The sequence below is a fragment of the Lichtheimia ornata genome (genome assembly GCF_029851405.1).
Source record: "Lichtheimia ornata isolate CBS 291.66 chromosome Unknown scaffold00003, whole genome shotgun sequence".
NCBI lineage: Eukaryota > Fungi > Mucoromycota > Mucoromycetes > Mucorales > Lichtheimiaceae > Lichtheimia > Lichtheimia ornata.
This window is the reverse complement of record NW_026695323.1, coordinates 414,840-429,247: the sequence shown is the minus strand read 5'-3', so window position 1 is coordinate 429,247 and position 14,408 is coordinate 414,840. Positions and strand designations below refer to the sequence as shown.

Here is a 14,408-nt window from a genome sequence, read left to right as displayed (position 1 = left end):
GAATGTCATGAGCAACAATTCACAAAGAAAAAAAAGTGATCCAAAGAAAAAGAGCGACACTATGGGAATTAAAGTTTTCTTTCTTGTTGGTAACCCTATCGTGTGCAAGCGGGGATGACGGGCGTAAAAGCGGACCGGCGTTGAAGAGGAGGCACTGCCATATTTGTGGCAAATGATGATGATGATGATGATGATGACATCTGCGTTGATGTTGTCGGTGATGTGGGTGATGGTAATGGCTGATACACAAATGGATGGTATGGCGGTATAAAGGACATTGCCATGGTTGGCTCATGTTCTGTGGTTGTTGTTGCTGCTGTTACTGTATTTGTTATTACATCAGGCACCTGTTGGTGGTGGTTGTGGGGATGCGTTGTCTCATCAGTCCTACGTATAAAAGGCTGATCAATACATAAAGGCATGCGTCATGATGATACTACATTACCATTCAATGTGGTATTTTTCATGTCGAGACAATGTGGTCTTGCGAGTGAATGATTTTTCACACATGCGGCAATGATATGGCCGAAACCCGCTATGGATACGCCGATGTCGTGCCAATGAGGACGACTAACAATATCCAAAAAGATGAATACAAGTGATATTTTTATCTTTATCTTTTATCGTTCCCCCCCTTACATCACTAAAAGAACGTTGACATGATGGCAATTCGCACACGTGTGGCCGTTCACCGGTATGCGTACGTCTGTGCACGGTTTTAGCAGAACGTTGAATAAACTGCTTATTGCATCCGGGCCAATCGCAACGAAAAGGTCGTTCACCCGTATGGATACGTTGATGCCTTGCAAGGTCGGATCGCCTAACAAAGGATTTTCCACAATCTGACCACTCACAGTGGTAACGTTGACGAAGCCGTTGTTGCAGTGGTTGATTGTTAGTAGGTTGATGAGGATCGCTTTGTTGCTTGGGTTGGGATGGTGTAGCATACAACATGGTGTAGTGGTCTGGGCGCAGTACGGGTGCAAAAATCAAATGGAAACTGAGAAGAACAGGAAAGAAAGGCGTCAAGTGGTGATCTTTGTGGCTACCCAGAACCACGTTGCTTGACATTTGTGTTTCAGCAACAGCACGCGCATCTAAACCACAACCAACCCAAATTTATAAACAAAACAACAAAACGACCATGAGGCCCGTGCTGGTGGTATCTTCTTCTTCAACCAGCTATCGGGATCATCGGAGCAAGTAGTGCCACACGCTGCGCACTAGCGTGTGGCAACAACTACCACTACGTAGTATTGTTCGCCTGCTGACGAGATCACATTGACACGGCATCCGATGACAACCATACAATAATACTTGCTCTGTGCGTGGGTTTATTATTATCTAGAGTGTGCATCTTGTATAGTGCCTCGATTTTCCTATTTGCCTTGACAGCAGCAACCAAAAGTATTCATCCCACGCACGTTCCCTTCCATCAAAGTACTGCTGCAAAGCATAATCTTTTCTTTTATCCCCACACCCTCCTTCTTTTTATCATCTTCCCACGCAGCATGCATTCACTTTTGCATAGCTCCTACTTCCAACTTTTTGTTTTTCTTGCCATATGCACGACACAATCCTCTCAACGCCCACCATTCCCACAACAATACAAACGTAGCCACTGGTGCGACCACATGTGTGCGATCTTCATAAATAGAAGCAGTATTTTACGTATGTTGGCGTATGATGCAAAGCAAAAAGCAGCCCATAGCCTATACCCTACCAGCTTTTGTGATATGAGGGTAGCGGCAGTAGTGGTGGCTATAGTGTTTTGGTGGTGTTGTAAAGTGAAAGGAGTAACACATTGAATAAAGACCTCCATTCTCCTCCATACTTCATGCATGAGATCCTCAAGAGTAATTGGCTTTGTTGGCGGATTATCATTTGGTTGTATGTGATGATGCTTTATTGATATTGTCATATGCACTGGATGCTCAACTAAGCGCACATTTCGCTTTTACAATTGAAATGGAAGTTATGGTTACACGACTAAATCGAGATACCAATGCAGGAGGCAGGAGATCGGTTTGAGTAACAAAGGTGGGTTGGTAGACAATGAGCTCAAAACGATAACTTTTTGCCATAGAAGACGAATGATGATTCGAACAATGACGCCTTGATTGGTGTAGACAAGGTTGCTGGTATGCATGCTCCAAAAGTAAAGAGAATGGGGGTGGTTAAGGGTGTTCATGTAAGCTGGTGTTTGCTATAGACAAGCCCTTTTGCAGTAATAGACAAACGCGAAAGCTGGTGGATCCAGTGGTGAATGGTAGCCATTGTTTTGTTGTCATGGTTGCCATGTCATTGCATGTTGGGTGCATGAGAGTCGCGATCGACGTTAGATGCCGGCAATTTGGGTTGCTTGCGTGAGGAATAGAAAGCTACACATAAAGAGCGCTTTTGAGATAACGCGGTATCCAAGATACGTCCACATGACACGGAATCGACACGATCATGCTGTATTGAAATTAGACCCCGAACTTTATGATAGCTGAGATTCTGGTATCTTCAGGGCATTGTCTTCTTTTCCTCCTCCTGTTATCTCCATGCCAAATCGCAACGTCTTTTTTATTCTATTTGCCATTCTTGCCCTTTTATCAGTTCCAGCATGTGCCAATCAAGCAACAATCCATGACAATGTAATGCTTATAAGGGGCATGTGTGTATATAAACTGCTACTAGACTACTCTTCTTTTGACATTTATAGCCTACTCTATTGAATGAATCACCCACAAATCCTCAGCCATCCTTCCCTGATTACCCTTCAGAGCCACCTCGCCTTGGAGAAATCTATGATACCCTGCCACTGCTGATGAATTGGAAACTTGCATACCTTTTTACCGTCATTACGCTTTGCTTCATGTTAACAAACTATTTTCTTAATGCATGCGAAGACCATCTGGATAATAATGACAAAGTCGATATGGGATACAGCAACAGCCAACAGCATAGTGAAGAAACGATAGGCCTGTTGGCCGAGAATACCACCATTGTAACGGCAACCGGGGTTTATGGCGCCCTTACAAAAGCAAGCCACAAGAAGGATCTGATAACATTACAATAATAGTTGCTACATTAGGAACATACATACATACATACATACATACAGCATAAAATAAACGCCATTGATCATTGGAGAGAAAGTTGGGAAATGGGATGATACTTTGATTCTTCATGTTGTTGATGCCAACGATCATCGTTTTATCTCGTGATCGACCCACAGGGTCAAATAACTAGACCAAATCTGATAAGCAAACAAATCGGGGAGTGCTGGTATCCGGGGGATTGCGGCCCATCCTACCTAAATTATCACATCGATCATTCCCCTTCTTTAACCTCTTTACTTTTTTTTTTACATACATACGTGACATGCCCACGGAGCTTCATCCAAATGCTGATTTTCACAAGGCTGGCTACTTGTACTTGCTAGTATGCTGGGCTGTCTTTCTCAGCTATTCTATTTTATACCAGCTCAATCGATGCATAACGTTATTTTTGCGCTGGCAACAACAAAAACGGAGGAGGAGGAGGAGGCGATATACCAAAGGACGACGAGATAATGATACCACTATACGGGCTCCTCTTGAGATTCTCAATCACTGGATGAGACCCCTTGAGCATTCAAGGACGATCCCATACATCGCAACGATGATATCCACCAAACATTTAATTGGGATGAGCCTTTTCATCATTGCCAACATTGTCTTTATATGGTTTTCACCATTCAAACTACATCCATTGATGGATCATTACGAGTGGCCCATCATTGGTATCTTGGATCGACGTATGATGTACGTAGGCATGGCCAATTTCAGCTTTACAATGGTGCTAGGCACACGTAATTCGATTATCACAGCATTGTGTGGGCTCAGCTTTGAGCAATTGATTCCATTTCATCGTTGGTGTGCAAGGTTGGGCTTGGCAGAAACTGTGCTACACGTGGTTTATCGAGCGTAAGTAGCAACGATGCCAAAAACAATGGCCAGCTTCTTTGTGTTAACAAAAAGTTGACATGTACATAATAGCTGGTATGGATATTGGGAAAGTGGAGAAGGTAGCCTCCATGACGCATTCTTTAAGGATGAAGAGTATACATCAGGGACCCTAAGCTTGGTTGGATACCTTATCCTGTTTGCAACGTCGCTCTACTACATTCGACGTCATTTCTTCCGGTTGTTTTATTATTGGCATATCATTGGCATTGTCATTGCCACAGGTGGTGCCATGTGGCATGAGTGGTCTTGCATTTACTTTTTGTATCCTCCTACTGTGCTTTGGGTCCTGGATAGGCTATTACGGTCCTATCATTCATGGTGGCAACAATGTAATCTTGTCCATATGGAGCAACATCATGAAAAGATCGTTCATGCAAAGTTTCAACATCCAATGTTACAACATTTTCGCCCTGGCCAATATTTCTTTACCGCGTTCCTCACCCCAAACAATGATCATGGCAAAGAACCAAAACGCTGGCACCATCGGGTGCGTAATTGGATTGAACATCACGCGGACTGGTATCCAATGACGGTATCCAATTATCAAGAAAAGCCATCGATTGGATCCTTTCATATCAAAGTGCTTGGTGATGGCACTCAGCGATTGATGCAAGCTGCAAGGAACAATAATTCACTTCACTTACGAGTGGATGGGCCTTATGGGCCAAGACTACACTATATGGATTACGACACAGTGGCATTGTTTGCTGTTGGCATTGGCATTACACCTGCCCTAACGATTCTCAAGGATTGTGTACAGCAAATAACAAGGCGGTCTTTTGTACGCAAGGTGTACCTTGTTTGGTCTGTGACAGCTGCAGGTACAGTGCATGGTTGATCCAATAATGCAGATTCACGTATATATATAGAGAGAGAGGACTTATGCATTTATTTGTATGTAGACGAGGTACAACCATTTATCGATATTCTTAAGGAATGCGCAACGTATCCATCATTATCGGCTGTGGAAGTCAACATGACCATTCACCTGACACGCGAAAAGGACACGAGTCGATGCATGGAACTCACACAACATATCCCTGGGAGCAACATTATCCAAGGATATCGCCCTAATATCGAGCAATGCTTAAATAATATAGAGAAGAATGAGGACGAGGAGGAGGGTGGTAAACGCGTATGGGTACATGCGTGTGGATCAATATCATTTATGAACACGGTGATCAATGAGGCAGTACGCCATGGCTTTGACTTTCATCATGAGACATTCGAATTCTAGACAACCACCAGATACAGTATTCTTTATATACAAAGTGTGAATAAAGGTGGATTACTGCATGATAATGGTACTGAGTTGCGTGACGTTATCTTGTCTTCTGGCAAATGTGGCATCCACATACACACATGCATCACACACTTTTCACTCCCTTCCCTGTATCTACAACAGCCGCCTTTCTTCCTTCTCTTGTAATCCCAGAGGTCGCCGCTCCCCATTTCCTCCACATGTTCAAACCACCAAAGTCCAAATCAATATCCAGTCAGGTATGTCCTTTATTCTCGACTTGAACAATGTCACTTAAAGACGTACACGTGCGCTTTTTACTTTTGACAGGGATCGTCGCTATCCAAATCAGATTGCAGTCCACAGCGATTTCCTCCAGTCCAGTCATTACGAAAGTCGGGACAATCAAAAGGAACACCCATTGGCGTACCCTTTGTAAGTTAGGTCGAGTGTTGTCATGGATGGAAAAAGTATTGATCGGTCATTGCATAGAACGATCCTACTTCTGGACGAGTCATTGAAAGATACCAAGAAGTTCGAGACTATTTTCCTACTAATCTTCGTGGAGGTGAGCAGGGAGATGGTAATGGTTGATATACAGTGCATAAAGGGTTATCATTAACTAACATCGTATAGTGAGACCCAAAAGGTATGGTTCGCACGGTGCCATTCTTGAATCAACTTCCGGATCTTATCCATCCTCAACTTCCGGTAGCAATGGTGGAAGGACGAATCACTCGCTTCTCCCTCATCATCATCGTCAACAACATGACAACCGCCCTATCAAAAAGGTGCATCAACTAAAATCGAAGGATTCCAGTCTTCAATCCAGTCGATCTTATCGAGATGATACCCATCGAGAATTACCTTCAGCATCGCCATCATCATCATCATCATCACGTCGATACAAGAAGAACCACCAACAACGATCACGTCCTCGGCTACACAATGAAGACATCATCCTAAGCTCTGAATCCGATAGCGAAGGCAGTGATGTGGATCTTTTCAGGCCCCAGAACAACAACAACAAACAGACTTCGAGCAAACGACCTACTCTTTTCCCATCCTCATCCACCAGCACATCACGTAGCAGTAACAAGGCACGCAAATCGACATTGAATGAAAAGGATCTCATGGTGATTGACGATGACAGCAGTGATCATGGACATCCAGTATCAACTTCTTCGCCTTTTAGCCTCAAAACACCACCAAGAACAGAGCAATCAGCACCCTCTTCTTCCACCCACAAAGGCAAACAACGATCTCCTTCTCCAGCTACATTATTTGAAAAAGAAGCAACTTCATCCAAGCCAAGACGCGGACACAACGGCCATGGAATTATATTACGTGATGATGACGACGATGATTTCCAAGCACACAAGAAGCAAAAAAGGGAATCACGGTCGCCTGAACTATTTCAAAGCGAATCATCACGAAGACGCAGCGAGTCGATTGATCGTATTGGGAAAGCTGTGTTCATGTCAGTGGATGAAGAGATGGATCATTTGTTGAACAATGGGCCTACACGCGATCTAAGAGACAGCCCTCGATTTTCATCCGGCAAATTCAATGCTTTCAAATCACCCTCATCGTCGCTATTTTCAAAGGCACCACCACCACTACGAGAGCATTCAAGCAAGGTCACATTGATTGATAGCGATGAAGAAGAACCAGCATTGCGACGACGTGGTATTTCTGTACCCAAGTTGGATGATGAGGATTCTGGAAAGGAGGAAGAGATCCATTGGCTACAAGAGGATGAAAAGAAAGAAGACCAAGAGCAGAGAGGCAGCAGCAGCAACAACAACAACAAGCAGAAACGAAAGAGCAAGAGTGATGATGAGGATGATGGCGGTGAATACTCTGAAGATGCCAAGCCGACGACTGTCACCAAAAAGAAACGAAGCTTGTCCAAAGGCAAGCCCTATACCCAATCTGCCACACGATCATCACGACGCTTAGCAGCAAAACAAGAGCCATTATGTATCAGCATTGATGAAGATTCTGATGACCAAGCAATCCCTGTACAAACCATTTATGCTACCAGCGAAGAAGAACAACCGTAAGTAGAGAGAATTACGTCCTGCATAATGATCATTTACTAACATCTCTCTCTCTCTATCTTACAGCATGTGTCGATATCCACCCATCGGCTCAGGCGGTGTTATTTTATACCCTGCAGACTATAATCGACTCGAGAAGGATGATTTCCTCAATGATACTTTGATTGAATTTTATCTCCGGTGGTAAGTGTATTATGGTTTGAAACAGAGAGATGCGTGAGAGCTAATGTGTAACTTTCCTTCTCCAGGTTGCTGGATCAATCCGGAACAAGAGCCGATGAAATCTACATTTTCAGTTCCTTCTTTTACGAACGCTTATCAAATTCCAGAAGGTATACCAACACCAAGAAAGAAAAGTATAGGGATGGGATTGACACACACATATCATCTATAGAGGTGACCCATACGAGGATGTGAAACGCTGGACACGCAAGGTTGATGTCTTTAGCAAGAAGTTTCTACTTGTACCGGTGAATGAAAAGTAAGTGGAGGGGGAAAGTGAATTAGGAGATAAGCTTGACATTGATCGTCCTATGAATGATTAGCTTGCATTGGTACTTTATGATCATTGTGAATCCTCAAGCATGCACTGAACAAGATAGTGAGCACGTGTAAGTAGTCGCATGATAAAGGTATTGGGTAAAGGTTTGCTAATGGAACAACTTGATATTAGCACACGGATATTTATTTTGGATTCAATGGGAGGAAGGCATATGCGTGCTGCAAAGACATTGAATGCATGGCTCAAGTGCGAAGCAAAGCATCGACTCAACCTCAATGACAAAGACGTGAAGAGTGCCCGTATTGTCCATGCAGAGGTATGACATAAACAACAAGGATTGGTGAAACATAGGTTAGCGTGTGTTATTAATGGTTTACCCCACCTTTTCCTAGGTCCCACGACAAAAGAACGCTTACGATTGCGGGGTTTATTTACTTCACTCTGCAGAGGTGTGCATCAACAACACTGAGATCTTTGAGGATATCTTGCTGGTATGTGTATGATTGGAATGGGGATCATGGCGAGGGATTTCATATAGTAACATCGAGTGGCTTTATAGAAGGAAAAACCAGATGATGCAGTATGGCAGATAGACGAACTAGGTGGCAAAAGGACGGCTATTGCGGGCATTATCCGTGATGTTGCTGCAAACAGCGATAGTAGTCGGACAGTCGGCCGATAGACGTGGGTAACAAGCTTTCAGCATGTCAACCCGATTGGACACAGCTGACAAATGTCGGACTTCAAGCTCACATATAAAACTACCTGCCGTGTGCATTTTTTTTCTTTTTTCCACCCGTCTTTCTTTTTCATTTCGATTTTTTATCACTGATGTCGGCCTCTTCAAAGCTTTTCCAATTCGGCAAGCAACATATTGCCAGAGGTATCGGTCGCAGCACCGAGTTGGTTATTGAGCGTGCTCAAGGTGCTTATGTTTGGACTGTGGATGGCAAAAAGTATCTTGATCTCACCACTGGTATTGGTGTCACCTCCACTGGTAAGCGTGTTTTATCTTTTAAAATGGGTCCAGTGATAGCTGATGATGCATGTATGTATGTATAGGTCACTCTCACCCCAAGGTTGTTAAGGCTGTACAGGAACAAGCTGCCAACTTGTCCCATGGTCAAGTCAACATCTTCATGCACAAGCCTATGCTCGATTTGATCGAGAAGCTTCAACCCAAGATGCCCTCTCCCGAATTGGACACCTTTTTCTTCTGGAACTCTGGTGCCGAAGCTGTTGAGGCTGCTCTTAAGCTTGCTCGTCAGGCCACCAAGCGTCAAAACGTCATTGTCTTCCAAGGCTCTTACCACGGCCGTACCTTTGGTACCATGGCTCTTACCACCAGCAAGACTACCTACAGTGCTGGCTTTGGTCCTTTGATCCCTAGTGTCCACGTTGCTCCTTTCCCCTATTACCAACAATGGGCTGCTCACCGTGCCGATCCCCAAAAGTTTGATGCTGAATGGTGCTCTCAAGAATCCTTGAACCAACTTGAAATCCTTCTCAAGCAACGCTCCGCTCCTGAGGATACCGCTGCCATGTTGATTGAGACCGTTCAAGGTGAAGGTGGCTATGTTGCCCCTCCTAAGAGTAAGTACATTGGACAAAGAGAGACTAGGGGATGCACCCATGGAAACGTGATTGTATACAATACACGTAGTGGGTTTTCGTGTAACAATTGACATGGGGCATTGACATAAAATTTTACCCTTTATAGGCTTCCTCCAGGGTCTTCGCAAGATCTGTGACAAGTATGGCATCCTTTTGATTTGTGATGAAGTCCAATCTGGTTTCGGCCGTACCGGCAAGATGTTTGCTGTTGAGCACTACGATGTTGTTCCCGATATCATGGTGATGGCCAAGGGTATTGCTTCTGGTTACCCATTGTCGGCTATCGTTTCTCGTAAGGAGCTTATGGACCGTCAACCCCCTGGATCCATGGGTGGTACTTATGCTGGTAACGCTGTTGCTTGTGCTGCCGCTAAGGCCACTCTTGAGGTCTTTGAAGAAGAGAAGATCTTGGATAACTGCAATGCCCGTGCTGAACAATTCAACGCTGCTTTCCGCTCCAAGCTTCCCTCCATTCTCCCCAAGGGCGTCACCGCCGATATCCGTGGTTTGGGTTTGATGCTTGGTATTGAATTCCTCAATGCTCCCGCTGGCTATGCCAACAAGGTCGCCAACGAAGCCTTCAAGCTTGACACCCTTGTCTTGACCACCTCCATCTATGAGACTCTTCGTCTCATTCCTCCTCTCAACATCACCAAGGAAGAGACCGACCTCGCTATTGAGAAGGTTCTTGCCAGTATTGAAGCTGCCACCAAGTCCTTGTAAACAACATCCATTACTCTTTACCATCAACTTTTCATCCATCGCACACACACACACACACGCACACACACATGAATTTGTACATCTAGAAAATCGCTTCTATGTAGCTTCCTAACAAATCGACTTTGTATATTTTTTTCTTTCATCCCTTTGCTTTTCTCATATAAAGACTTGCAACCCAAATTTACCTTGTATGGTACGCTATTACTGATTCTTCTCAAATTCCCACACACATGGCCCCCTTGATCGAACTGATTGTTCCCCGCATTATTGTTCATGTAGCACAACATGGCTAAAGAACATGTGCACGTGTTACCGGGTTTGTATGTGTGAGATGTCTAATACGGTTGCACAAAAGGCAAAGTAGGGGATAAAATCATAATTTGATGCATGAGTGAACATGTCTCAGTACAAAAAAGTAATCAACAAACAAGCCATGGAAACAATGAAATCATAGTAGCTGGGCATCTAGATTTTCGATAAAGAGAAACCTGGTGGGCCATGATGGGATTGTGACGATGTAAGGCTCACATTTATTGGGCGAGTGTCAAAGTTAAACATAGCAAAATTGGCTCAGTATAGCATTGTTTACATCATTGAATTTAGACACCTCCTCATGAAATGCGCCAAAACGATGCGACTTGTAGAGCGTGGATGAGGAGAATAGATAACAGAGAAAAATCGAATAGAAGATGTCGGGTCATTTAGATTTGTACTTGCTCCGATATTACAAGCATCCCCTGCTGGTGCTGCTGCTGCCCATGCCTTATATGAATAAAAGTCTTGTAGATAACCAAAGATGACATTTACAACATGGTAGTAGGATACACTATTTGACAGTGAATGGTGGATATGGGTATAGGCGGATGACGCATGGCTATGAGTATAGGCGATGGGAGCGCGCGTTGAATATAATAAAGCTGTCACCCAACCCCATCTGATATACCGAAGATCGTGCTGGGAACTCTGATCCGTGCGACAGGGTGTGTGTGAGAACGTGGCTAGACACCTCCTTAATAATGACTTTTACGATCTGATACCTGCCCCGTTTATCGAAGGATATTGGTCATCATCGATGGAAAAGTTACATGTCTTTCATGAAATGCTTGCAGTATTGACGACGCGTGGGTGTTTGAAGAAAATTAGTTTCAGTCGTTGAAGGTTGCAACCACGAGTGGATGAAAAAGTTTCATACATTGACGACATAAACGTGGATACAGCGACAATGATAAACGGCGATCCCTGAAAACACAAAAGAAGGTTATAAACTTTTTTTCACACATCCCTTTTTTCTTCTCCTCTTTGGTATCTTTCTTTCTTCTTTTTCACTTTCTCCCTCTCATTATTCTACATAATAGAGACACACCCATTTCTTTGTTCCTTTGCTTCTCCTGTTTTCATTGTATTTACATAACGAAATGGATTTTTCTATTACTACTGCTACTACTACAACTACACATTCTACCTCGCCCATCGACATCTCTTCTCTTCATATCACCGACTCTGTTGTTGAGCCACTGCTATCACCAAAGTCGATAAGCAACGGTGGTAGTATTAAGAGCAGATCTTCCCGACGCTACTCGGCTTCCGCTGCTGATAACGATCTCGCGCCTTTTTCTTCTGTTCCTCCCATGTCTATTCCAGCACCTCCTTGCGCTGCAGTGGATATGAGTTCGATTGCACCCTTGACACCAGAGAACACCACCACCAACAACACTGCATCACTCGAAGACTACTTTTATCGTCCACGACGTGCCACCACTCCACATTCTGTCATTTCAAACGATCTCGCTTCTTGTTGCACCCCCATTGACTCCATTGCACAAGCTGCCGATGCTGCTGCTGAAGCAATGGCTACCATGAAGCACGTGGAAGGACATCGGTCGTACAAGATCAAAGCAGCAAAGTCATCCAAAAAGCTCGATCATTTCTTTGGTGAACAGGCACCTTTGGACATTTGTATCAAGGAAATCCAAAGAGAAGGGCTCAAAGCCATATTGCAATCCAAGACGCCTCTTTGTTACTTTTTGTATCATTTGCTTCAAGAGTACAGCAGCGAGAACTTGGTAAGTTTGTGTTGTTGTACAACATTAAGAAAAGGGGGAAGGGGAGATGATCGATGACCTCCGCTTCTTTTTGACTGACATCATTTTCTTAGTTCTTTTTCATTGAAGTCGAGCAATATGAATCTTTTCATTATACAACCTTTGTTCAGCAATTGGCAACCGCACAACATATCCATAGCACCTACTTGACACGCAACAGCCATTTCGAAGTCAACTTTGACGACAAAGTAAGACGCACAGTGTCACGTGCCTTGGAGCAAAGACAATTGGATGGCTGCTTTGATGCGGCCAAGCGTGCTGTTTATGGCCTACTTGAATCAAGCTACATGAGATTCCTTACCACTGATACATTTCAATCCATGGTGGAGAATTGTGGTATGTACAAGACCATTGATGGATATATATACATAACGTTGACATGTTTCCCACCCTAGGTGAATTGACGACGCATTACAGCAAAGATGCTCGCAATAGTGCTATTCATCAACTCATGTCATACATCGAACGCCAACATATCCTTATTTACACCAACACCGATCCATCTGCAGCTACCACAGCAGCACGTCGACGTCACGAGCTTATACGATCCATGGTACATGAGTTTTGTCGCACAATCCTAGGAGTCCACATTGAGTATCCAGCCAACAACAAGCCTAAATCAAGTATCAGCTCCAAGCCATTTGACTTTTTGACGCGACTGAAACAAGGCAACAACTAATAAACCCATGATACAAGAGAGAAGTGTGTGTGCGTGTTTATACCTTGCAGCAGCAACAACCATCATCAGCATTTTGAAACCTCCCATTCAGCACGTACACAAAGCCTCGGTTCGGCTCGGAGCATCATCACCGTATTTGTGTTTGAGATTACAGTTTTAGTTGGATGGGGCCCTATTACTACTACTACTACTACTATACTACGACTACGACTATTATCATTGCCATGACAACAACAACAACATCATCATCAGCATACACAACACACACACACACACACACACACACATGAGCATTATTTGTGTACGTATCGACACCACCACTGGCGCTTCATCTTCAAAGCTCAAGGTTGACACAATTTGTTTATGACAAAGCTTGCTCGAACCAATCAGCCTTCCAAAACCTTATACATCAGGTGACCTTCTCGAAAGCTTCTAAAGACTGGAACGAGAAGACGAGAGGGGGTTACATAGAAGAACATGTCAACAACAATCATAGAGTAATGTGCACCAATACAATCATAATAAATCATCTTCACCTGACATTGGATGATCCCACATCAAACAAGTTTTTGGTCATGCAAGTGGAATATTTCAAATCCAGGGACAGGCTTTACTCGCTCCACTATTTTAAAGTCTGTGCGTGACACCTTCCCTGCACGAAATCAGCAGCACATCACCACACACACACACATACATACATACATGATCACGTTATTGTTGACCCCACGTTCTTATGGCAGCTGTTCTCATTTGATCAATTCCCCCAGTTATTGAGCTCCGCCCTTACTGTGCTATGTCATTCGTGTTCTCGTTTTTGTGATTACACTGCAGCTAGTGAATGACTCCATGGTACATAATAGATATGAGGAGGACTACTATCATCATTGATGATGATGATGATGATCATCCCATCTTATCTCGAATCATCAGCCGACATGATCTATCTATGCATGATGCATGTATAACACGAACCACGCAATAGCATTGGTGCTTGATTGTTTATAATAATGAAGATGCTGATGAGCTCATTTAAGCCATCCGTGTATGTACTACCAGGGTCGCACAGTCCACCCAACGGCAAGCATCGGATGCATGAACCGATGATGACGATATATTGTGTGTGTGTGTGAAGCGATGTACAAATGTCACAATCATCGAAACGAGAGCCCCATCCACATCACAACGCGTCATCGGCATCCACCTTGATAGGTGCAATCTTTTTTTCTAAAAGGTGAATTGTATCACAGGCACAGCAATCGTACGGACCCCTTCTCATATGCTTGTAGTATACAGAGAGGGGGGGAGTGTGTGTCATGTGCTCGCTCGTGTCTTTGGGTGGTGGGCTTTCTTCAATGGAAACATCAACTATTCCCTTTTTTGACCATGCCGATGAAAGTCTCCTCCTCGCTCCAACTTTAGCATTGGCTATATTCTACTCTGATGTACGACATGCAGTGATGGGGGTCACGGCGGTACCTGATGATCACACG

At 43.9% G+C, this 14,408-nt stretch overlaps 6 protein-coding genes across 6 annotated transcripts; 5 read left to right on the top strand and 1 right to left on the bottom strand.

The window, feature by feature from the left end:
* Positions 1-95: 95 nt before the first annotated feature.
* Positions 96-1,071, bottom strand: O0I10_001141 (uncharacterized protein; the record flags this gene model as incomplete). Its single annotated transcript, XM_058481239.1, has 3 exons — positions 96-387; positions 446-570; positions 640-1,071. 3 exons carry the CDS (start codon positions 1,069-1,071, stop codon positions 96-98), a joined length of 849 nt encoding a protein of 282 aa, XP_058347877.1.
* Positions 1,072-2,546: 1,475 nt separating this feature from the next.
* O0I10_001140 (uncharacterized protein) lies at positions 2,547-3,064 on the top strand (the record flags this gene model as incomplete). Its single annotated transcript, XM_058481238.1, has 2 exons — positions 2,547-2,639; positions 2,708-3,064. 2 exons carry the CDS (start codon positions 2,547-2,549, stop codon positions 3,062-3,064), a joined length of 450 nt encoding a protein of 149 aa, XP_058347876.1.
* Positions 3,065-3,369: 305 nt separating this feature from the next.
* Positions 3,370-5,232, top strand: O0I10_001139 (uncharacterized protein; the record flags this gene model as incomplete). Its single annotated transcript, XM_058481237.1, has 3 exons — positions 3,370-3,953; positions 4,026-4,816; positions 4,898-5,232. The coding sequence occupies 3 exons, from the start codon at positions 3,370-3,372 to the stop codon at positions 5,230-5,232; spliced, it is 1,710 nt and encodes a 569-aa protein (XP_058347875.1).
* A 224-nt stretch (positions 5,233-5,456) lies between these two features.
* On the top strand, positions 5,457-8,492 carry O0I10_001138 (uncharacterized protein; the record flags this gene model as incomplete). The annotated part of the gene is made up of 12 exons (XM_058481236.1): positions 5,457-5,495; positions 5,566-5,670; positions 5,728-5,803; positions 5,872-7,297; positions 7,365-7,481; positions 7,547-7,630; positions 7,693-7,779; positions 7,844-7,909; positions 7,972-8,116; positions 8,193-8,291; positions 8,360-8,402; positions 8,464-8,492. The coding sequence occupies 12 exons, from the start codon at positions 5,457-5,459 to the stop codon at positions 8,490-8,492; spliced, it is 2,316 nt and encodes a 771-aa protein (XP_058347874.1).
* A 139-nt stretch (positions 8,493-8,631) lies between these two features.
* On the top strand, positions 8,632-10,137 carry O0I10_001137 (4-aminobutyrate transaminase; the record flags this gene model as incomplete). The annotated part of the gene is made up of 3 exons (XM_058481235.1): positions 8,632-8,797; positions 8,863-9,393; positions 9,521-10,137. The coding sequence occupies 3 exons, from the start codon at positions 8,632-8,634 to the stop codon at positions 10,135-10,137; spliced, it is 1,314 nt and encodes a 437-aa protein (XP_058347873.1).
* Positions 10,138-11,552: 1,415 nt separating this feature from the next.
* Positions 11,553-12,918, top strand: O0I10_001136 (uncharacterized protein; the record flags this gene model as incomplete). The annotated part of the gene is made up of 3 exons (XM_058481234.1): positions 11,553-12,200; positions 12,293-12,575; positions 12,635-12,918. 3 exons carry the CDS (start codon positions 11,553-11,555, stop codon positions 12,916-12,918), a joined length of 1,215 nt encoding a protein of 404 aa, XP_058347872.1.
* Between the last annotated feature and the right edge of the window lie 1,490 nt (positions 12,919-14,408).